Raw genomic sequence first — 23,492 nt, forward strand, 5'->3', positions numbered from 1 at the left:
CCCCGGCGCGCGCGCTCCTGTCGCCGGCCCGGCTACCCTACTCTGAGCGGCGCAGAAAAGCGACGAGAGGGGGCGGGGTCTGGAGACCTCCTCCATCCTCGGGCTGAGACCGGAGGGATGTTCCCTGTTCAGGAGGAGGCCGACAGGACGGTGTTTGTGGGGAATTTAGAGGCCCGAGTACGGGAAGAGATTCTTTACGAGCTGTTCCTTCAGGTATCGTCGGCGGGGGGCGGCGGAGGGGCGGGGAGCGGCGGACTAGCGGGGAGCGGCGGACAAGCGGGGAGCGTCGAGCCGGAAGCGCAGCCCGAGGGGCGGGGCGCACCTGGACCACCCGGAGCCCGACCCCCTTCCCGCCGCATCCTGTGCCTAGGTGTATAACTTAGTTCCGTTTTGGCACACCTGCCCCTAGGTGAGCAGCTGGTAGTGAAGTGATATACTATGCGCCCCATCGCCATCCTCACTCTAGAGCCCTGGGGGTGGGCAGTGACCTGACTCCCCCCAGCCTTGCGTAGCGGCTTCGCGGAGAGACTGCCTGGGCCTTGGGTGTCTAGGGCAAAATAGAAAACAGTCTTGTCACTACCTTCCTTCAGGTAATAAGCACCCTCACGCCTTACATCCAGCGAAATGATTGGTATAGATTTTAAAATGTATACGTTTTGTGATGTATATATTACTTATTCCCCCAAAGCCTTTCATATGGTGGGTGTTTTTACTCCAATATGGTAAGTAAGATTTAATGATTCGGACAGTCAAATCATGACTATGACCAATTGATTCCCTGGGCAGTTCCCTATATTTCATACCAAGAGGACCTTTTGGAAACTTTTCGAGACTTAGGACCTCCATGAGTAAGCCTTCAGTCCCCTGTAAACACTCAACTGCTGTATACATGTAGGTGTCACTGATAAAGAGATCTACTCATCCAGCCATTCATCTAGCCATTACATGACAAACACGAAGTAAGATTGCAAATTTAAGAACATACAAATTTAAGAGATAGCCCTTTGTCTTTCTAAAAGGGGAAATTTCAAATTAATTACCATAATTTAGGATAATCTAAAAAGAGAAGGATACATAATATAGTGAAGTTGTTTGGGAGTATGAACTCTAATGTCGATGTGACTTTGGGCAAGTAAATGACTATCTCAGTACTGTAGTTTCTTTAAATGTCAAATGGTAGTAATAGCATCTACAATATGATGTGATGTGAAGATTAAATAAATTAATCCAGGTAAAACAGACTTGAGCTTGGCATTTCTAAGTGTTTGCTGCTGCTACGACTACCTCTAATAGCAGTACTATTACTAATACTACTAATACTAATATCAAGAAAAATCAAGAAAGAATGACTTCCCCTATCAGAATAAGGACAAGTTCCAAGGCAGACAATAGAAAGCTAAATTTCTAGGATTAAGTAAGAGTACCAGTGGTGAAAAGGGTTCTCTACATAGTTTTTGAAAGGCCCTAACTTTGTTTCTGTCTTCTGTTAATTTCAGATACACACAACTTGATAAAGAGAATTCCTCCCCCGGGAACAACAGTTTCCTTTCCTGGAAATGAAACTTTATTATTTGAAAAATATTGTTGATTTTAAGGGTTTTATGCTTACTTTTCTAATTTGCCATCATTTTAAATTTGCCCTTTTTAATCTGCTGATAGTTGTCTTTTCCTATAGTTATTTCCCCCAATTAATTTGAAACTTATCACAAACAATAACAAAAAATAAAAAAATAAAAAAGAAAGGAAAACAGAAAGAAAGAAAAAAACCTTATAGCTCTTTTTCCCCTGGTTTCGCTCATGTTGAGCCTCCAAAAAGGAGGAGGGGAGTTCGTGAGAGGGTTAGGGATAGACATAAAGGCTCCAAACATGCACATACATTATTTCTAGTCAGTAGGAACTGGATCGATATGAATTGTATGGATCTACACCATAGATAGATAGATAGATAGATAGATAGATAGATAGATAGATAGATAGGAGATATATAAAATCTTTTCATTTTTTAAAATAATTTCTACCTAAACAAAATGTTCATCTCTTTTAACAGATCAGGCAACCAAGCATATGTTTTTATTTTTGCCTAGGTCCTTCTATATTCTGTAAGCATATGCTAAAGCGAGGTGTCTTCTAGAAAGGCTTTTTAAAACACATTAACTTAGGGGCGCCTGGGTGGCACAGCGGTTCAGCGTCTGCCTTCGGCTCAGGGCGTGATCCCGGCGTTCTGGGATGGAGCCCCACATCAGGCTCCTCTGCTGTGAGCCTGCTTCTTCCTCTCCCACTCCCTCTGCTTGTGTTCCCTCTCTCGCTGGCTGTCTCTGTCTCTGTCGAATAAATAAATAAAATCTTTAAAAAAATAAAAATAAAAAATAAATAAAACACATTAACTTAGTCTTCAAAAAGACTAAAAGATGATGGGATTGTTACTTCAAGCAAGTTTTATTGAAATTTATCTTTAGAAATGCTTTGGTATATCTTCAATTTGTAAAATTCAAAGCGTTTAAGCATATTCTGTTCATTGTGATTTCATATATTTAATATATGTAGTAGAACAGTACTGATTAAAATTGGTTTATTACTGTATATTTATCCTTTTACTAGTTTCTTTCAAATTTCTAATTATCCTTTGAAGTGAGAAAATCAGGTTTAAAGTCTTTGTACTTTCTCCTAAGAAATACTGAAGTAGAGATTTGGAGGAGAAAGATAGTGAATTCAGTTTCAAATATGTTGAATCTGAAGAACAGTCACACAGAGGTCTCTAGGAGGCATGAGTGTAAAAAATAGATTGTTGACGAAGTGGTCCTTGAAGCCAGAGGGAATGAGCTAGTCCCCGAGAAAGCAGAAAATGAAAAAAAGAGAGAGAGAGAGAGACTGAATCTTAAAATATAGTATCATTTTAAAGATGATAGTTAACATTTTTCTTTAGAATAAAAGCAATTTCTTTATCCTACTCGACAGAGAAAAGTAATCAATCATTAAAGTACAATTAAAAAGTATGAGCCATTTGCCATTAAACCTTAGTTGTTTATAAGACTTTGTGGGTGCCTCCTGTAATCATTATCATGGGGGACATGTAATTTTTTTAGTTGTAATTAATATCTTTTTACAGTATTTCACTCTGCTTTTTTACTGTCTTTTGCTAATTATAGGTTTTACTATCAATACAGTCTGATTATTTTCAATTTATCTTGTTTTATTCCAATTTAGTAATACGTGATGGAATAATATTCTCCCATTGTTGGGATTAGAACCTTTCTAATTTTTCACTCATATAAGCAATGCACCTACTCAGAAGTCGTAAACATACTAAAATATTTTTTTCCTTTGGGAATATTTACCAAATGGGATTATTAGGTCAAAACACATTATCAATTAGTTTCTCTTGTCAAAATTTTTAACTTTGACAAAAAAATTAGGCCATGCTACAATATAACACTTTTTTAGGCTCACTCGTAAACCAACTTAGGTTTGTCATTTCAATTTGTTTTTGAGTTATACATAGTTAATGTGTATGGAGATAAAATAGTATTTTATTCTTAGATTTAAATGGTCTTTAAATTGTTTTGTTAAACCTAACAGAGGATAGCATATCTTTTCTTCTAAGATTTGGAACTATTACCTAAAATTTTCTGTTCTTAACACCATGAATGTTTCTTTGATGAGCCAAAAAATATCAGAAAGTGTGATGAAACATGATATTTACTGTTAGGAAAATGCATTATTCGCAGAGCTACATAAAACAAATATGGCTAACAGATTTTTTTTAAAGTCTGAAGTTGAATATACTTGATTTATCTGAATGTAAAAAAAATCTTTAGATTTATGAGAAAATAATTTTTAAGTTTTTTATAGGCTGGGCCATTAACCAAAGTGACTATATGCAAAGACAGAGAAGGAAAGCCGAAGACTTTTGGATTTGTCTGCTTTAAACACCCTGAATCGGTGTCTTATGCCATAGCTTTGCTGAATGGAATTCGTTTATATGGAAGACCAATTAATGTACAGTATCGATTTGGTAGGTCTTGCCACTGATGAATCTTCCAAGTGTGTTTTATCGATGGTGTTGTTCTCGAAGGTGTGAACATTGTGTTTTCTATATAATAAGACCACAAAAGTGCTCCTGTTGTCTCTGTTAAATTTTCTCAGAATACATGTAGCCATTCATAATGTTATATGATTAACTAGTATTGCCAATCCTATAGCATCTTTTCTATATTAAAATTTAAACTGTTCTATCTTAATACCAGCCAGCAAGTGATAGTTGCTATTGGCTGTTTTAAATTAAGCAAATCTAAATTAATTGGGGACACACAGCTCTAGCCTTTTATACATCAAGGCCATTTGCTAATCTTCTTGTCACTGCTAGTGTATGGTATCAAATACCTACTGTTCGGAAGGTAGAATGAGCGCCTTAGTCATTCTCCTGGAAACACCATACTCTACATATTGCCCTAGATCTAAGCCCTGCAGGAGTAGCTGGCCAAAAGTGGCTGCAGAGTGACCCTCAGTCACTGTGGAGGAGAGCTTCCGGACACGAATGACCTCAAATGCCTTCTACTACACACCTGTCAAGAACTGATTAGATACCAGAGAACACTGTACTAGTACTCTACCTCTTTCATGTTTTGATGGACTGATAGAGGTGATGCTTATGCTTATGTGCAGTGTTTGCGATGCTTACGTTGCCTCCCTCCCCTAAATGATGCAAGCTGATTGATGTATCCCTTGTTTTTTTCCTGTTGTTATACTAAAAACAGATAATAAGAAAACAATACCTCATTGCAAAGGAAAAAGGTTTCTCCTTGTGTTTCTTTCTTTTATTTATATTTTTAATGATTTTGCAAAGGTAATTGGCTGTATCATGCTTTCAAGTACTGTTTGGGTAACTCACACAGACAGGTAAAGTGGGCCAGGATGCACTCCGTTCCAACTCGTCCCAGCCGCTGCTCAGCATCCTCTGTAGGGTTGCATCCACCTTACGGAGTTTTAGAGAACTCATGCATTCTCCACAAGATGCAGAGAACACTAATTTTTGCCATTGTTAGTCTACAAGTATGTAGAATAACACAGCATCATGTATATATGGTCCCATGTCAGTATCATTCTTCTGTACAGCCATTGCTTTGGACAAAGCTTGATTATAATTCAGTCATTTGTAGTAATGTAACCAGTCTGTAAATATCACTTGGGAGATCAAAGATATATTCATGTACCTTATATGATTAAGGAATTTTAACCAATGCTATATCCTTTTAGGTTTGGAGTTTTTCTGTGGTTTAGCAGTAGAACTCCAAAAAATTGTACCATGAACTAATCTGTTATTCTTTTTCTTCTATAGGGAGCTCTCGCTCTTCTGAACCAGCTAACCAAAGTTTTGAGAGCTGTGTTAAGATAAATTCACACAGCTACAGGTAATTAAAAATATTTTTTCAAAAAAACAAAGCAAATAAATATGTTCTTATATGAGAAATAGTTTTTATATATTCTGAACTATTGTAAAACCTTACTATTTAGACATAGGATAAAATTAAGCAATTCACTTTTATCTGAAATGATGAAAAGTGGTGAAGTATTTTGATTTAAAGTTCAGTTTTAATATTTTCAGTAGTGAGAATGATTTATATTTCTGGTGTTCTTTATGGTTTTCCTTGTGCATTTCGTAGATATTAAATCACTTAAGCTTCCAAGGTGTCATTGTGATGGATCATAGAGATGCTATTATCCATATCTTATACTTGAATAAACAGAGATGTAAAAGTTAGCTAATTTTCAGGGTCATAAAGATGAAAAAGTGATCATTGCTAGGCTTGAAATTAAGCCTTCTGACATTAAGCCATTCTGTTATTTATTTACTACTTTTTAGAACTTCTTTATGATAGTTTTCCAAATATTCTAAAATTCTATTTTGGCTGATTTCTTGATGCAATGGTAGGCTCTAAGGACACTGTCAGCAAGCTATCCCAAGGGTCATGGAACAGAAAGGCTCTGAAACTGAATTAAGATGTTCAAATCACACCATTTATTAAACCAATTTAGAAGACACAGTGAAAAGCAACAGGAAAGATCCCAGATAGATTCTCGCACTTAGCATCGGGTACAAGTGGACCAAAGGACCAGCACGCTGTGTTCTGGTTGGGCTAATATTCGTGTGCCGTGTTTCTCTCTGCCTCATCAGCCTTCCTCACTGCTAGTGTGGTTGTGAGGGCTAGATTTAAGGTTTAATAAGGGTATCCTTTCAGATGGAAAGTTCCTGGAGCTAATCTCACGCACCTGCTCTCTCAAAGAGACTTAGGGTCAAATATACCTTACCACAGAAATAACTTCTTGGTTAGTCTACCAGATACACCCGGATTTTATCTGAGTTTCTGAGGCAGAGCAAAGACAAGAAAAGCAACATAACTGTTAGCCCAAGGGTGACATGATGAGGACTTGCTGTTTCTTTCCCTTTTTTGTCTACAAGTAACACTCTTACTTATTCCACATATTATCGATTGAATCTATCTGTAGCATGTCTGACAGGATACTAATATCTGTATTTAGCGTATATTATAAGTTCTGCCTGTATCTCCCAAGTGACTTGCTTATTCTGTCCCATAAACTACTGGCTTACTTAGAGTCTATTACGAGCATTTCATCCATCTTGTTTGTTTTTGTCTTCTGCTGCAGAACTGAGTATACATGGAGCATTTCATCCATCTTGTTTGTTTTTGTCTTCTGCTGCAGAACTGAGTATTCTCATGTAAACTACCAGTAGCTGAAACTCCTGTCTCTCTGAGGCATAAGAGAGTGCCTCTGAGGACTGGCAATTACACAGGCTTATCTTTATTTGCATCCCAAATAAAACACGGTGTGTTGCACATCTTCATTCTTCTCAGCATCACTGTATCAGTGAAATCAAGAGAAGTTAAAAAGTAGGTGCTGACATCAAATTACGTGAACTTAAATCTTGCTTCTGCCACTTTATTGATGGTATGACTTTAGATAGGTTATTTCGCCATACTGTAACCTATCTCTAAAACAAGGATCATACCTCAAAGATTATTGTGAGAATCAAATTTTGTAATACATTCAATGTATTTAAAATACTGGACATATAGCAGGTATTCCATAAATACTTTTAGCCAATGTTACCAGAAAGGGGGGAGTGATTTACTATGTTGGTAGGGGACATAATATAGACTAGTGAATTGAGCCATATATATAATATGAGAGCTTCCTCTCTTCTACTAGTGGGAAAACTTACTCATTTTTCTCGGGAATTAGGAAAAAACAAGCTATTTCTATTTGGGCAGAGGGAGAAAGACAAGCACTGTAAGATGTCATAACTCTTGTATTCTATATTTATGTTTGACAAACTAAATCATCACAAATTCTAGAGTAGAAAATCAGAATTAGGGGCGCCTGGGTGGCTCAGTCGTTAAGTGTCTGCCTTCAGCCCAGGGTGTGATCCCAGAATCCTGGGATCGAGCCCCACATCGGGCTCCCTGCTCCGCTGGGAGCCTGCTTCTTCCTCTCCCACTCCCCCTGTTTGTGTTCCCTCTCTCACTGGCTGTCTCTCTGTCAAATAAATAAAATCTTTAAAAAAAAAAAAAAAGAAAATCAGAATTATATGTATATTCCTTAAGAGTATACTTCATTGGTAGTACCTTATCTTCTAGTATTTGTTACATTATAAAGGAATAATGAGAATAGGTTATAGTGTCGTAGAAGTAAAGTGCAGAGAAAAATGGTGTGCATGTGTATCCTTAGTCTTTCACAGGTCTTTCTTCGAAAAGCATCTTTTATGCTTCCATTGCCTCTTATGCCTTCTGTTTTTAATAAATAATTCCTGTATTAGTTTGCTAGGGCTGCCATAACAAATAACCACAAAGAGGTGTTTAAACAGCAGAAATGTATTTTCTCACAGTTCTGGAGGCTAGAAGTCCAAGAACAAGGTGTCCACAGAATTAGTTCCTTCTGAGGGCTATGAGAAAGAATGTTCTGTGTCTCTCCCATAGTGTCTTCTGGTTATTTGGCAGTCCTTGATATTTCTTGGCTTGTAGACACATCTCCCAGATCTTCATACAATATTCTCCTGTGTATACCTGTCTTTAAATTTCCCTTTTTCTAAAGACAATAGTCCTATTGGATTAGTGGCTCATCCTACTCCTGTATGACCTCGTCATAACCAATTACATCTGCAACAACCCTGGTTCCAAATAAGGTCACATTCTGAGGTATTGGGGGTTAGGACTTCAGCATAGAAATTTTGGAGTGATACAGTTGAGCTCATAACTCTGTCCGATTTACATGTGATTCATCTCTGTAGACAATGATGCATGCCCTGAGATTCACATAGGAAAGATAGTGGTTTTAGAGAATCTGCAGCTGTTTCCATGATGGTGCTAGTCTCAGCACTTCTGCTACTGAGGTCATATCTTCCCAGCTGTATCCCCCACTCTAATTTCATTACACTTTTCATTTGTTTCTTTACTATCACTTACTCTGCACACACGTTCTGGTCTCCTCCAACCTTGTCTCCAAATCAGACTGTTATATTTTTCCCCTTCTTCCTGAAAAATCTTTTATCCTTCATATCCTTACTTCCTACATGCTTCTTAACCCCATTGTTATATGGAAGGTGCTGTGTTAAAGGTTATCAGGAAGGAACCTTCTGAACAATAATTCAGTGGCTTCAATGCTTATTCAGTTTACTTTTTTATAACAACTGACACCTAATTCCTTCCTTAGTGAAATTTACTCTTCCACTGGTTTTTGCGATACTATTCTCACCACTTATAAATGGGATGTCTGCCTATCCATCTGACTCTTCCTGTCGTTCACCTGCCCTCAGCTTTGCCTCTGCCTGTGTTAGTTTCAGCCTTTCCCACAGCACACCTCCTTTCCTAAGGATTAGTAGTATTCGCATTAAAATTGTGTAATGCTGTGGAGCATGTAGGTAAGCGAAGGCTAGCTACAGAATCTAACTAGTAATTGTAACTGGAATTTATTACACATCTTCAGAGAAGCAAATATTGCAACACTTATAAATGAAACTTCAGCTCACCACAGTTTTTAAATTAGGGATTTTTATTATCTTAATTTATGTGTGAAAGAAAGCCACAAACGTGGATAACATTAGCAGTCCATTTAGGAAAGAGCCTAATTTTTATAGTTAAACAGTAAAGATATCTTCAACAATAAATTGAGGAAAATTTCTATATTTCTTTCACTTTTTATATCTGTAGAAGATTGAATGTACCTTTGGTGACTACTAATGACTTGCTTTGCTCTCCTCATACCTAAGTGTCTTTTTCTTTATACACATATAACGCTATTTAACATTTTCCTGTCAGAAAGCCAGATGTAACTCCAAATACTGAGATTTCAGCATGTAGCAATGAGTAAGACTTAAGGAACTACTATGTCACTATATTACCAGTATAATATCTGATTATTTGTGTGTATATGTTTCAAGTTAATCTTAGCTGTGTTAGAGAAGCTTTGTTTTTTAATTATAAGGAGCTTTTTTCCTTTTCTTAAGAAAAAAGGACATATGTGTGTAGGGATTTTAACTTTTTATTAATTTTTCTCTTACCTCCCCAAAGAAATGAAGAAGTTGTGGGCAGATCTTCCTTTCCCATGCAGTTCTTTCCAATTAATAGTGCAGCTTTACCTCAAGAATATTTTTTCTTTCAGAAGATGGTAAGTTTGATGTACTTTGGTTCAATATATAATATGATACAGACTGTGGGAACTCAAGGTTCTCAAATCTAAACCTGGGATGAAGGCAGAAGCTGCCTTGAGCACTGTCTCCCCAGTGGCAGTCTGTTCTACCACAGTCGTCTCCAGCCTCATACCTGGTACTGTAGCAAGTGCGTCAACACAACAGGGGCAGATGGTAGTGACGCTGCACTGTGGTCCAAGTACAATTTGAGTAGAGAGTTCTCATTTAAACTTTAATTTAATTTAGATTCTCAGTGGTAGAGTAAACAGTATTTCCAGGGACTCTCAATAATAATAATAATTTCTGGCCTAGAAATCATACTTATGGTCACAACAAGTTAAAAGGGAATTTAGGAAATTTTTTTTCTTCCGACTCCTCATTTTATACATAGTAAAATTGAGGTCCAGGGATATTAATCAGTAGGCCCAAGACAGTACAGCTTGTTAGTGGCAGAAGTGGGACTATGCACAGGTATTGTGATTCGCAGGGTGGGATTGTTGTGAGCACCCAACATATACGTGAGCTTCAGATTTTTCAAATAGCCATTTTCATTTTGTAAACATAAGGAAAATGAGAATTTAACTTTTAGAAAAAAATTTTCTTAGTTACAGTGAGATATTAAAAAACAACCAGTTCTCATCCAAAACTGTCAATATCCTTCTTCCCAGAATTTTTTATCCTTGGTAGAGATGAGAAACACACAGACACACAGCACATGCATACACACGTGTGTGCACACACACACAAGTTCATATTGTCTCTATCAATCTTTAATCTACTTTGAATAATTAGAAATTTGAGTTAAAAACAAAAATGGGTCTCTCTGTCTTAATAGTTGACAAACCTGCCGCACCATACTGTGGCCATTAGCCACGCGTGAGACCAAGGAGCGGAGTTTTTAGTTTTATTTAACTTTAACTTTTATTAAAATTTAAAAACAGATACTTGGTTCAGTTATTAGAATATCTTTAAGAATATTTGCAGGAACTTGGGTATGTGAATCTACTTTTTCAAATGTAAAGTTTAGGTAATCTAAATTCAGATTAAATATTTTCAATGCAAATGTAGCATCCAAATTGAGATGTGCTGTACACCAAATTTCAAAGACTTAATAGGGAAAAATGAAAGTAAAATATCTCATTAATAATTTTTATATTGTTTACATTTTGAAATGACAATATTTGGGATTTGGGGGGATAAATAAAATACATCATTAATGGCACCTGTTTCTTTTTTATTTCTGTATTGCGGCTACTAGAAGATGTAAAACTGTATGTGGCTTGTATTCTATTTCTGTAAGGCAGAATCTATATTGTAGTAAGCTGTATACTTCCTTAAATCTTTCCATTAGCCATTTAAGGGAACTACCGTATTCCTCTTGAAGTCACTGTCCTAACACATGGTGTAGTTTGCCTGTAGGTATTTGTATAATGCGTGTAAACTGTTAACTTCTTTTTTTTAATGTTTTGGGCTTGTTTTGCGAGATGATTGTCTTTTTTTTCACAGCAGTGGCATGCCTATAATCCAGCCCTGCAGCTTCCTTACTATGAGATGGCCACATCGCTTCCTAACAGCACGTCTGCGACGTCTTCACTAAATTGTGTTCCAGATCTGGAGGCTGGACCCAGCTCTTACGAATGGACTCAGCAACAACCCAGTGACCCTGACCTTTATCAGACCAATAAACGAAAGAGGCAAAAACAAACCAGTGACAGTGATAGTAGCACAGAAAACAAGAGAGGAAATGAATATAGCCAAAAGTTCCGAAAGTGTAAGAAAAAGAAAAGATATTAGCATCATGTTTACGTGAAATTTATCTACCCTGGTCTTCATTTTCTTAAAAGAAAAAAAACAAACAGACCTGTATTCTTCTAAATGACCAATTTCGTGGCTTTCTTGTGTTTTTTGAAATATATAATATGACATCTGATTTACTATTTCATTTTTGTCTTGAGTGACAAAAACTTATAAATAATATAATGTAGTACTTTTTGTAATGGTATTTTTGACACATTGTCAACAAGAAATATACTTTGAGTTGTTATATTTTAGTACTGATGAAGAAATTGCAGGAAATTATCAATCAGAAGTCTCTCACTGAGCCCTTGTAGATAAGCACCATGCTCTCCTAGACTGTTGCCTGTATGGAGTGGTGGATTTTCTGAATGAAACTAGTGCAACTATTTAGGAGTTGCATGGTTTTCCTAACAAAGATGGAAACGCAGGCTTTAGTTTCCTTTGTGAATAGCATTTTATTTTTTATGTCTAAATATGTTCATCCTGAGCCTTACATTCCGACAGGTTTATTTCATAAAATGAGGATATCTGACAGTGATACCAAAGGAAAGATGAGTATCATGGGACTAGTTTTTTAGATCCTTCCTTTTTTATGTGAGTGTATATAAAGAGAAATACCTGCCTCTTTACTTCTCAATTGTATTTCATGAAAATTCGTTGGCTGTGACAGTATTTATTATCCACCTCTTTTGCCAACTGGGTTTGAGATAGGTATATTTGACATACTTAAATCTTGATAATGAACAATAAATAGAGTGATATTTCATTACTATATGATATTTAATATTTATTACAAATCAGGTTTCCTGTTTCTGGTTCATTTATTTTTAGAAGACAAATAGAATACATGTAAAATTGTTTATTTGGACACTTTGTTAACTTTGTAGCTCATCATAAGCTACATATGATGCTACATATGAACTACAATTATATAATGATGAAAGTATTTATTTACTAAAGCTAATTAAGAGACTCCTGCAACTTCATTGGGGGGGTACCCAACCACTTAAATAGGAAAAGCCATGCTTAGATATTTCTTTTGCAGGTTGCATAGCACTTTATAGATCTTTATTTAAAATAATGAAGATGTGTTTAGCAAAATGAGTAACTGAATTTAACTTCTGATTGTAAATACACAATGCAGTAGAATTTTAAATATAAATATTAATCCATTTCCATTTGATGAACATGAAAAATTAAATACTGCTTGATATAGCTTGATCTATATACAGTGTATGTTCCTGAATAATCGACTAAAAAAGATGACCTTTTTTTTCTTTTTACCTTCACATTTTTGCAATTTAAAAACATTAACTTCACCTCAGCCTTTTTTTCAACTCTTATACCTGTAGTTCAACTTAGCCCTACATTATTTCATAGTGATCAGCATTTTAGAAAATGTGTACCTAAGAAATATCTCTTAGCAAGTGAGAGTGCATATTTGTAAGAGAATTACCTTGAAATACTGTTACATGAACTGAAATCTTGGAAGTGCGAGGAATTCTTGCAACTTCTTCCATCACAGGCATGAATTACCCTGATACCAACTTTAGAAAGTCAGCCAATTTGAGCCAACCAGAAGGCAAATACACCTATTTGTCCTTGCTGTCTTTCATTGTTAAAAAAAAATAGAAAACTTTCCTTAAAATGTTACTATAATCTACAATTCTGTATACTCAGTGCTGTGTCTTTGAGTTAAAAATTATATAAATTATTTGCCTTAGAGGGTTTTATTTTTCTAATTTTAATTCTCCATCCTCAAAATCTACTTTATGTATGTGCACATTCTGTTGCAAATGCTAGGAGAAGGCTGGAATTTGAGAGCCAAATTAGTTATCTTTCTATTCTCATCTTCACTAATTTTTTAATGAATTTTTGTAATGCATCAGGCAGTGGCAAAACCATTAAGAAAAATTAATTAGAATGAAAGTTGTTCAAAAAGATGAGTGCAAAATACACCCTTGAAATCTTTACTGAAATTATGCATCCTGAGCTATGGTTTCAAATAGCCATGTGTAGCTATTAAGACGGTCGTCACCTTTGAAATCTTAGCATTAAATGCAATTATTAAAAGATTAGCGATAAGTAATTTATTATAATGCCATAAAATTCTGATGTAATAATGTTATCTGTTTAGAGTGCAATGAAAGAAAAAGTTAAGAATTATTGCACTTTCTTTAGCACTGTCCAAGTGCAGGAACATTGTACACTGAGTAGTCAACCTCTTCCTTTATATGGCCAAATACTAATAAATTGTTGGGTAATTAGAAAGTGAAATTTTCATCTCTTGTCAATACAGTACTTCAGAAACTGTATCCCAGACCATTTCCTCCAGTGCCTACTGAACATTCCCTCCTGGATGTCTCATTAGCAATACAAACTCAACACTTTGAATATTACCCCACTTTTTTCCTCCCCCAATATTTTCTTCTGTGATCAGTGTGGGCCAGTATTTCACAATGGACTGGGTCCTGGAGGGTTGGAACAATTGTTGACCTCACTCAGTGACTTAATAGAGAACTGTTTCAGTCTCTCTTAGCCCTTGTGCCTACTTCAAGGATAATGAAGCACTCTTGATGTTACGCACTTAAGAGGGAAATTAAAACAAACCCGTTTATTGGGACTAAGAGCAGAATGCAAAGATAAAGGTGATACCAAGTTACTCAGCCCCATCTCGATTTAAATATGTTTAAGGACTGGGCTTATTCTCCTCAGGGCGGATGTGCCTCAGGGCAGATGTGGTTTAAATAGCCGCCCCTGGGTGATAGTGTGGCTGTTTGGTTCCCCATCTTACCTGTCCCCAGGAGGAAGGCTAGAGGAGTAGGGTTGGCTTTTAGAATAGGAACCTAAAGAACTGATGGAACATCAACTGAACTACTCAGGTCTGTAGTCAAAGCTCAGTTTAAAGTGTCCATATTCTACCTCTATTTTCCATTTCTATACATCCTAGTAAAGCTAGTTACATCAGAATAAAGAGCCTGTCTCTCATTAATTTATTTCCCATTAAGAAATGTGAATTACTAGGAGTTAAGATGGCGGAGGAGTAGGAGACACCGTTTTCAGCCGGTCCTCCGAGTCGAGCTGGATAGGTACCAGACCAGCCTAAACAACCACGGAACCAGCCTGAGACGCAGGAAGACGCATCTGGATCTCTACAAATGAACATCTCCAGCGCTGAGTATTGAGGTACGAAGCGGGGAGCCATGAAACTGTGCACAGATATCGGAAGATAAACGGAAGGGGGAGGGAGCCGCCGCGTTCGGGCGCCGGGAAGCGGTAGCCACTTGCACGGGAGAGCGGGCGGGGCTCGCGGTCGGCACCCGCAAAACAGCAGACTGAGACCGTGAGCCGGGTGCGCGCGCCACCAGGCATCTCGCGGAACCCCGGAATCCCGGTGCGCTCACTGGATCCAGACTGAGACCGGGAGATCCGGGAGCGCGCGTGGGCGGCTGGCGGCTGGCGGCGTTAGAAACACAAAGGACAGAGACGCGGGCCCGGGAAGTGAGGGCTGGAGGCCGGGTGTGGGGCGCACATCCCGGGTCGCTGCAGGGTTGAGCAGCACCAACAGAAACAGAGTTAAAGTGGCCAGAACATTAGTAGAGAATGGGCCACAATCCTTCTGTTCCGTGACAGAGGCTGAAATTTGGCCGCTGCTGCTCTGACTCTCAGAAGAGGCAGAGCAAACCGCCAGGGAAAGCCGCCAGAGAACAAAAGCCGGGAAATACCGGCTCAGGGAGTGCCCATCCCCATCCCCCCTCGCAGGGGACACGGAGACTCTACCCAAACAGGGCTGCCTGAGTATCGGCGCGGCAGGCCCCTCCCCCAGAACACAGAAGGCAGGCTGAAAAATCAAGAAGCCCACAACCCGAGGCGCCTGGGTGGCGCAGTCATTGAGCGCCTGCCTTCGGCTTAGGGCGTGATCCCAGCGTTCCGGAAAGGAGTCCCTCATCGGGCTCCTCCGCTGGGAGCCTGCTTCTTCCTCTCCCACTCCCCTGCTTCTGTTCCCTCTCTCGCTGGTTGGCTGCCACATAAATAAATAAATAAAATCTTTAAAGAAGAAGCCCACATCCCTAAGATCCCTATAAAACAAGGGGCACGGCCTGGGACCCAGTCAATAATTTGGGCTCTGGACAACCCCTCAGCCTCTCCTCATCAGAATGACAAGAAGGAGAAGCCGCCCCCAGCAAAGAAAAGACAGTGATTCTGTGGCCTCTGCCACAGAAATAATGGATATGGATGTAACCAAATTATCAGAAATGGAATTCAGAGTAACGATGGTCAAAATGATGAGTAGAATTGAAAAAAGTATAAACGAAAAGGTTACTGAGAATATAGAATCCCTAAGGACAGAAATGAGAGCGAATCTGACAGAAATTAAAAATTCTATGAGCCAAATGCAGGCAAAACTAGAGGCTCTGACAGCCAGGGTCGCAGAAGCAGAGGAAAGGGTTAGTGAATTGGAGGATGGGTTAATAGAGGAAAAAATGAAAATAGAAGATGGTCTTAAAAAAATCCATGCCCACGAATGTAGGTTACGGGAGATTACTGACTCAATGAAACGATCCAATGTTAGAATCATCGGCATCCCCGAGGGGGTGGAGAAAAACAGAGGTCTAGAAGAGATATTTGAACAAATTGTAGCTGAAAACTTCCCTAATCTAGCAAGGGAAACAAACATTCGTGTCCAAGAGGCAGAGAGGACCCCTCCCAAGCTCAACCACGACAAACCTACGCCACGTCACGTCATAGTGCAATTCGCAAATATTAGATGCAAGGATACAGTATTGAAAGCGGCCAGGGCAAAGAAATTTCTCACGTACCAAGGCAAAAGCATCAGAATTACGTCAGACCTGTCTACACAGACCTGGAATGAGAGAAAGGGTTGGGGGAGCATATTTAAAGCTCTTTCAGAGAAAAACATGCAGCCAAGGATCCTTTATCCAGCAAGGCTGTCATTCAGAATTGATGGAGAAATAAAGACATTTCAGAATCGCCAGTCACTAACCAATTTTGTAACTACGAAACCAGCCCTACAGGAGATATTACGGGGGGTTCTATAAAAGTAAAAAGGCCCCAAGAGTGATACAGAACAGAAAGTCACAGCCAATACAAACAAAGACTTTACTGGCAACATGGCAACATTAAAATCATATCTCTCAGTAATCAGTCTTAATGTAAATGGTTTGAACCATCCCATAAAGCGCCACAGGGTTGCAGATTGGATAAAAAGAAATGACCCATCCATTTGCTGTCTACAAGAGACTCATTTCAAACCCAAAGCTGCATTCAGACTGAGAGTAAGGGGATGGAGTACCATCTTTCACGCAAATGGTCCTCAAAAGAAAGCTGGGGTAGCAATTCTCATATCAGATAAATTGGATTTTAAACTACAGACTATAGTTAGAGACGCAGAAGGGCACTATATTATTCTTAAGGGAAGTATTCAACAAGTGGATATGACAATTATAAATATATATGCCCCCAACAGGGGAGCAGCAAGATACACAAGCCAACTCTTATCCAGAATAAAGAGACATATAAATGAAAATACATTAATAGTAGGGGACCTCAACACTCCACTATCAGAAATAGACAGAACACCCTGGCAAAAACTAAGCAAAGAATCAAAGGCTTTGAATGCCATACTCGACGAGTTGGACCTCATAGATATATATAGAACACTACACCCCAGAACCAAAGAATACTCATTCTATTCTAATGCCCATGGAACATTCTCAAGAATAGACCATGTTCTGGGACACAAAACAGGTCTCAACCGATACCAAAAGATTGAAATTATCCCCTGCATATTCTCAGACCACAACGCTCTGAAATTGGAACTCAACCACAAGGAAAAATTTGGAAGAAACTCAAACACTTGGAGACTAAGAACCATCCTGCTCAGGAATGACTCGATAAACCAGGAAATCAAAAATCAAATCAAACAATTTATGGAGACCAATGAGAATGAAAATACAACAGTCCAAAACCTATGGGATACTGCAAAGGCAGTCCTAAGGGGGAAATACATAGCCATCCAAGCCTCACTCAAAAGAATAGAAAAATCTAAAATGCAGTTTTTATATTCTCACCTCAAGAAGCTGGAACAGCAACAGAGGGACAGGCCTAATCCATGCACGAGGAAGCAGTTGACCAAAATTAGAGCAGAAATCAATGAATTAGAAACCAGAAGTACAGTAGAGCAGATCAACAGGACTAGAAGCTGGTTCTTTGAGAGAATCAATAAAATTGACAGACCACTGGCAAGACTTATCCAAAAGAAAAGAGAAAGGACCCAGATTATTAAAATTATGAATGAAAAAGGAGAGGTCACGACGAGCACCATTGAAATTGGAAGGATTATTAGAAATTTTTATCAACAGCTATATGCCAATAAACTAAGCAATCTGGAAGAGATGGAATCCTTCCTGGAAACCTATAAACTACCAAGATTGAAACCGGAAGAAATTGATTCCTTAAACAGGCCAATTAATTATGAAGAAATTGAGTCAGTGATAAACAACCTTCCAAATAACAAAACTCCAGGCCCGGACGGTTTTCCTGGGGAATTCTACCAAACATTCAAAGAAGAAATAATACCTATTCTCCTAAAGCTATTTCAAAAAATAGAAACAGAAGGAAAGCTACCAAACTCATTCTATGAGGCCAATATTACCTTGATCCCCAAACCAGGCAAAGACCCCCTCAAAAAGGAGAATTACAGACCGATTTCCCTAAAGAATATGGACGCCAAAATCCTCAACAAGATACTTGCTAATAGAATCCAACAGTACATTAAAAGGATTATCCATCACGATCAAGTGGGATTCATACCTGGGATGCAAGCGTGGTTCAATATTCGCAAATCAATCAGCGTGATACATCATATCAACAAGAAAAGACTCAGGAACCATATGATCCTCTCAATCGATGCCGAAAAAGCATTTGACAAAATACAGCATCCTTTCCTGATTAAAACCCTTCAGAGTGTAGGAATAGAAGGTACATTTCTCAATCTCATAAAAGCCATCTATGAAAAGCCTACTGCAAATATTATTCTCAATGGAGAAAAGCTGGAAGCCTTTCCCTTAAGATCAGGAACTCGACAAGGATGCCCACTCTCGCCACTATTATTCAACATAGTACTAGAAGTCCTTGCAACAGCAATCAGACGACAAAAAGGGATCAAAGGTATTCAAATTGGCAAAGAAGAAGTCAAAATGTCTCTCTTTGCAGATGACATGATATTCTATATGGAAAACCCAAAAGAAGCCACTCCCAAATTATTAGAAGTTATAGAGCAATTCAGTAACGTGGCAGGATACAAAATAAATGCTCAGAAATCAGTTGCATTTCTATACACGAATAACGAGACCGAAGAAAGAGAAATTAGGGAATCCATCCCATTTACAATAGCACCAAAAACCATACGTTACCTTGGAATTAACTTAACCAGAGACGTAAAGGACCTATATTCTAGAAACTATAAATCACTCTTGAAAGACATTGAGGAAGATATAAAAAGATGGAAAGATATTCCATGCTCATGGATCGGAAGAATTAACATAGTTAAAATGTCCATGCTACCCAGAGCAATCTACACTTTCAATGCTATCCCGATCAAAATACCAAGGACATTTTTCAAAGAACTGGAACAAACAGTCCTTAAATTTGTATGGAACCAGAAAAGGCCCCGAATCTCCAAGGAACTGTTGAAAAGGAAAAACAAAGCTGGGGGCATCACAATGCCGGATTTCGAGCTGTACTACAAAGCTGTGATCACAAAGACAGCATGGTACTGGCACAAAAACAGACACATAGACCAATGGAACAGAATAGAGAGCCCAGAAATGGACCCTCGGCTCTTTGGGCAACTAATATTTGATAAAGCAGGAAAAAATATCCGGTGGGAAAAAGACAGTCTCTTCAATAAATGGTGCTGGGAAAATTGGACAGCTACATGCAAAAGAATGAAACTTGACCACTATCTCACACCATACACAAAAATAAACTCCAAATGGATGAAAGACCTCAATGTGAGACAGGAATCCATCAAAATTCTAGAGGAGAACATAGGCAACAACCTCTATGACATCGGCCAAAGCAACCTTTTTCATGAACATCCCCAAAGGCAAGAGAAACAAAAGATAAAATGAATTTATGGGACTTCATCAAGATTAAAAGTTTCTGCACAGCCAAGGAAACAGTCAGAAAAACTAAGACGCAGCCCACGGAATGGGAGAATATATTTGCAAATGACACTACAGATAAAGGACTGGTATCCAAGATCTACAAAGAACTTCTCAAACTCAATACACGAGAAACAAATAAACAAATCAAAAAATGGGCAGAAGATATGAACAGACACTTTTCCAATGAAGACATACAAATGGCTAACAGACACATGAAAAAATGTTCAAAATCATTAGCCATCAAGGAAATTCAAATCAAAACCTCACTGAGATACCACCTTACGCCAGTTAGAATGGCAAAAATAGACAAGGCAAGAAACAACAATTGTTGGAGAGGATGTGGAGAAAGGGGATCCCTCCTACATTGTTGGTGGGAATGCAAGTTGGTACAGCCACTCTGGAAAACAGTGTGGAGGTCCCTTAAAAAGTTAAAAATTGAGCTACCCTATGATCCAGCCATTGCACTACTGGGTATTTACCCCAAAGATACAGACGTAGTGAAGAGAAGGGCCATATGCACCCCAATGTTCATAGCAGCAATGTCCACAATAGCTAAATCGTGGAAGGAGCCGAGATGCCCTTCAACAGATGACTGGATTAAGAAGTTGTGGTCCATATATACAATGGAATATTACTCAGCTATCAGAAAGAACGAGTTCTCAACATTTGCTACAACATGAACAGCACTGGAGGAGATAATGCTAAGTGAAATAAGTCAAGCAGAGAAAGACAACTATCATATGATTTCTCTCATCTATGGAACATAAGAACTAGGATGATCAGTAGGGGAAGAAAGGGATAAAGAAAGGGGGGGGTAATCAGAAGGGGGAATGAAACATGAGAGACTATGGACTAATGGAAACAAACTGAGGACTTCAGAGGGGAGGGGGGTGGGGGAATGGGATAGGCTGGTGATGGGTAGTAAGGAGGGCACGTATTGCATGGTGCACTGGGTGTTATACACAACTAATGAATCATCGAGCCTTACATCGGAAACCGGGGATGTACTGTATGGTGACTAACATAATAAAAAATCATTAAAAAAAAAAAAAAAAAGAAATGTGAATTACTAGCCTGAGTTTGATTTGGGTAAAATTAGGACTAATATGTAATCTTTACAGAAATTCTATTTTAATGCAGAAAATTCAAAGGATATCTTGTTAACAAAGGATGATGTCTGCTTCTATGCCTCAAGCCAGAGGAAGTTCAGTGAGCTCAACTTCTTCAATTCGCATTAAGTGATATTTTTTGAAGATTTTATTTATTTATTTGACAGAGATAGAGACAGCCAGTGAGAGAGGGAACACAAGCAGGGGGAGCGGGAGAGGAAGAAGCAGGCTCATAGCTGAAGAGCCTGATGTGGGGCTCGATCCCATAACGCCAGGATCACGCCCTGAGCCGAAGGCAGACGCTTAACCGCTGTGCCACCCAGGCGCCCCCGCATTAAGTGATATTTGCTGAAGTTGTTAGTGATGATGTTATTTGATCAGAATGGGTTCTATGGGGTCACGTGGTATTGCATCTGTGGACTAAGTCTATTACCAGTCATGCCCAACCTGCAAAAATTACTTCATGTGCCTGCAAAAACTGCCTTAGCAGGTGAAATCAAGTAATCTATTATCTGGTTCCCTGTAAAATTTCCTTTCAAGCTTCCAATACCTTCTTGTAGTAACAACAGGTTTTATAAGGATTAAGAAACACATGTGCTACTTGCATCGTAATTAGAAAACCTAACCAGTATGTAAGGATAGACATATATTTCCTGTGTTATAAACTCTGGGAATGATTGGTACCCAACAAGTTTACATAATATTATCTGCTGCAAGGAATCTAGATCTAACAATAACTGTTTCAAGTACTCGACCTTGGTTGGGGAGCTTAATAAATGAAAACATGCTTTAAATGAATACTGTTGATCAGTCCAACACACTGTTTGAAACCTGATAATTATAGTCTTTGCCTCTATTTCTATATGAGACAATTAGTAATAACCTGGATAGGAAAATAACTCTCGCCCCAGCTGCTTGCCCCAGGCTGACAACAAATCTTCAGTGATTTTATCCCACCTCCAAGTTAATCACAAGGGAAACATTGCAGACTCTCCTGCATGCCAATCAAAACCCTGGGAGTTATTCTAAACAGCTCCCTTCACTCCATTTCTAAGTGGTCATTAATTCCTCATTATGACCTTGTTCAGGTTCTTTTCATTTCCTGCTTAGAATATTCATTAAAGCCAATCAATCAACAAGGAATGATTATCATTCCAAACACAGATCTTGGTGCTGAGGCCACAGCGTCACTGGAAAAGTTTGATCCCAACATTCAAGAAGTTTATGATCTTTCGGCATAGATGGACAGTTAGGTGATTTCAGAATAATGCTACAACATAATAGAGGTAAACACAGAGTGCAATGATGGGGGGCATGAGAGTCTCCAATCCCTAAAGAAAATGAATCCTGGACAGAAGAAAAGTAATCACCTGAATACACACACACACAAAAGGAGATCTAGGACTCCAACAATTTTCTGTCCTAATTCTCAACTGTCCTCACATTTTTAGCCCTGCTCTTCACCCATCCTTGGAAGAGCGTCTGCAAGTATTAAATCTGTACAAGTAAAATGGCTTGCCTCTTGTCAGTGTCATCCCAACCTCTTAAGTATACAGGAACTTGGGTTATGATGATAAATTTTTTTTTAAAAATCATGTTCTTATGGAACAGTCTACTGGAAAGAGAATAAATAAGATAAACAACGTATAAAGTTAGATGTTAATAACTGATAACTGCTGAGGAAAACAGTTGTTTTTTTTTTTTAAGGGAAATGTTTAGGAATTAAAAACTTAAAGCCAGAGGGAAAATTAAGCCATGTGCATATCTGAGGGAAGAACACCAGGCAGAGGGAACCGCAGATGCAAAAGCCCCATGGAGGAAGCATTCCAGGGAAAATAGGGAAGGAAGCTAATTTGGTGGAGGAGGTTGATCACAGATGAGATGTGAGCAGAAGATAATGGGAACTCATAGGCCATTGTAAGAACTCTGACTTATATTCTTAATGGGGATGTCTTGTGGATGGGTTGTGGGGAGTGAGGGTGGGACAAGATCGAACATATTGAGACTACTGAAGTTATTCAGTCAGGAGAAGATGGTCGTTTAGGCTCAAAATAGTAACAATAGAAGTGGTCAGATTCTAGATGTATTTTAAAAGTAAAGCTGACAATTCACTAAGCATTCTAATCCTGGCAAAGAGGAAATGAAGGGTGAACAATGACTCCAAGGTATCTGGTCAGAGCAACTGAAAGAACTAAGTTATCATTTATTGATATGGGCAAAACTATGGAGGGGCAAGTTTTGGAGCAAGATCTGGAGCAGAATTGCAGACATGTTAATTATGATTTGTGTATCAGAAATCCAATAAAGATATCAAGAAATTTGTATATACAAGTCTGGAGTCTAGGGGAAAGGTTGAGGTTGAAGATTTAAACATTAGCATTATTGGCATATCAATGGTATTTCAAGTCTCAAGACTGGATAAGATCATCTAAGATGTGTGTGTAGATAGGAGATGAGTCCCAAGGTCTGTTCCCTGAGTATTGCCAGTATTTTGTACCTTTGGGAGATGAGGAAGAACCTCCACTAGAATGACGAGCAGAACATGGTGTCTGGGAATCCAAGTGAAGGAAGTGTTTCCACAAGGAAGAAGTAATTAGTTGTGTCAAATGTTATTGATAGGTCAGGTAAGATAGGGACTCAGAATTTGTCACTGGATTTAGCAATGATGCTTCGTATAAGACATTTTGAGTG

General features: G+C 38.5%; 1 protein-coding gene across 1 annotated transcript; it reads left to right on the forward strand.

Moving 5' to 3' along the window:
• The first annotated feature begins 43 nt into the window (after nucleotides 1-43).
• On the forward strand, nucleotides 44-12,266 carry RBM11 (RNA binding motif protein 11). Its single transcript, XM_045785440.2, has 5 exons — nucleotides 44-213; nucleotides 3,850-4,012; nucleotides 5,336-5,408; nucleotides 9,585-9,681; nucleotides 11,210-12,266. The coding sequence occupies exons 1-5, from the start codon at nucleotides 118-120 to the stop codon at nucleotides 11,495-11,497; spliced, it is 717 nt and encodes a 238-aa protein (XP_045641396.1). The 5' UTR covers nucleotides 44-117; the 3' UTR covers nucleotides 11,498-12,266.
• Nucleotides 12,267-23,492: the final 11,226 nt, after the last annotated feature.

This window comes from Ursus americanus, chromosome 4 (assembly GCF_024610735.1).
Source record: "Ursus americanus isolate L20-20 chromosome 4, mUrsAme1.1.p, whole genome shotgun sequence".
Lineage (NCBI taxonomy): Eukaryota > Metazoa > Chordata > Mammalia > Carnivora > Ursidae > Ursus > Ursus americanus.